At 40.3% G+C, this 1,720-nt stretch overlaps 1 protein-coding gene across 1 annotated transcript; it reads left to right on the top strand.

Moving 5' to 3' along the window:
• Positions 1 to 277: 277 nt before the first annotated feature.
• LOC104903439 (fasciclin-like arabinogalactan protein 13) lies at positions 278 to 1,352 on the top strand. Its single transcript, XM_010691474.4, has one exon. It carries the CDS (start codon positions 408 to 410, stop codon positions 1,164 to 1,166), a length of 759 nt encoding a protein of 252 aa, XP_010689776.2. The 5' UTR covers positions 278 to 407; the 3' UTR covers positions 1,167 to 1,352.
• The last annotated feature ends 368 nt before the right edge of the window (positions 1,353 to 1,720 follow it).

Here is a 1,720-nt window from a genome sequence, read left to right as displayed (position 1 = left end):
ATTATTAGCTGCCACCATTACCATCAAACAATTATCTATGTAACATACACATGCTAACAAAAAAATTAGTATCAAAATAGTTTAATCAGCTCAGTCAGTGTGACTTTACCACCTACTAATAGTATAGGTTACAAACTTACAATAGATCTAAAACCAAAATTATACAAAAGTCAAATACAAGCCACTGTAACTTTGTGAACAGCACGTTTTCTAGTCGTTAAATGATGTTCTAAAGATTTATATTCCATCTTTCACAATTATATATTACTATCTTTTGTTGAAAAGGGTGGATAACATGCCATATCCAGCTCATTCCACTACTACATTATTTCTCCATAAATCTCTTCTTGCCTCATTCACCAAACCACCCAGCAAAGAAAACACAATCCACACAGGGAAAAAAAACAATGGCCTCATCACTCCGACTCTCCCTTCTCCTGCTGGCCGCGGCACTCGCCTGCACACAGTGCTTGGCGCAGTCCCCAGCAGCCCCTGCGCCTGCGCCAGCCGGTCCCTTAAACCTCACAGCCATCCTAGAGAAGGCAAGTCAATACACCACCTTCATGCGCCTTCTGGCCTCCACCCAGGTAGACAATCAGATTGCCAACCAGGTGAACACATCCACGGAAGGCATGACCGTCTTCGCTCCTACCGATAACGCCTTCCAGAACCTGAAACCGGGCACATTAAACGGATTATCAGTTCAGGAACAAGTTCAACTTGTACTGTACCATGTCCTCCCAAAATTCTACAACTTTGAAAACTTTGAAACTGTCAGTAACCCAGTCAGAACCCAAGCCACTGGACAAGATGGTGAGCCTTTCGGGCTCAACATTGTCTCCATTGGTAACCGTCAGGTTAATGTGTCTACTGGAATGGTCACTGTTCAGCTAAACAATGCTCTAAGGGAAAGGTTTCCACTGGCGGTTTATCAAGTTGACATGGTGTTGTTGCCAAAGGAGTTGTTCGGTGCTAAGTCTCCCAAGAGTGCCCCCAAGTCTTCAGCACCAAAATCTGACGACTCGAAGTCAGATGACAAAGCTGATGGTCCAGCAACTGCTGCTTCTGCTGATGCTGAAGGGAGGAATGCAGGGTATGGTTTGAGGAGTTTGGGGATGAAATTTGTTGCTGGTGTTGGAATTCTTACAGCAGGTTTACTTTTCTAAGGATGTAAAGAAGAATCCTTGCAAAAAATTGTTTGTTCTGTTTTGTACTTAATATTCATTCCATCTTTTTTGCTTCTCTTCTTTTTGGTTTCTGTTATTGTGGGGGACAAAGGTCTGATTGATTGTTAATGGTTAATTCTTACCGACATGGCGATTATACTATTAATTTTTTTATTTTTCTTATTATCTTCGATTAGTTGTTGGATTTATGCGAGTGAACAAATTTAATTATCTGTTTTGGTTTTAAAACTACTTATTGTCAAGTTTTTCTTTGGGCCGCGCTACCTAATGAAGCAAACTCTTATGAATTGCTTTACTAGAACCCAAGTGAAAATCTAAACCATAATTCCAATTTCTAAAACGCTAATTTGCAAAATCCAACACTTAATTCGAATTTTATTGAATAATGTCATCACAGTTGATTTGGAAATCCGCAACGGAGCAAAAGCATTTGGGATAGAGATATTTTCAGCAAAGTGGAAGCAAATGCGAATAGTGGCGGATTCAGGATTTCGAATGAAGGGTAGTGGCGATAAAATCGATTATAAAACAAT

Source organism: Beta vulgaris, chromosome 9, assembly GCF_026745355.1.
Source record: "Beta vulgaris subsp. vulgaris cultivar EL10 chromosome 9, EL10.2, whole genome shotgun sequence".
In the NCBI taxonomy this organism is placed as follows: Eukaryota; Viridiplantae; Streptophyta; class Magnoliopsida; order Caryophyllales; family Amaranthaceae; genus Beta; species Beta vulgaris.
Note: the sequence above shows the minus strand (reverse complement) of the source record. Positions and strands in the feature narration are given on the sequence as shown.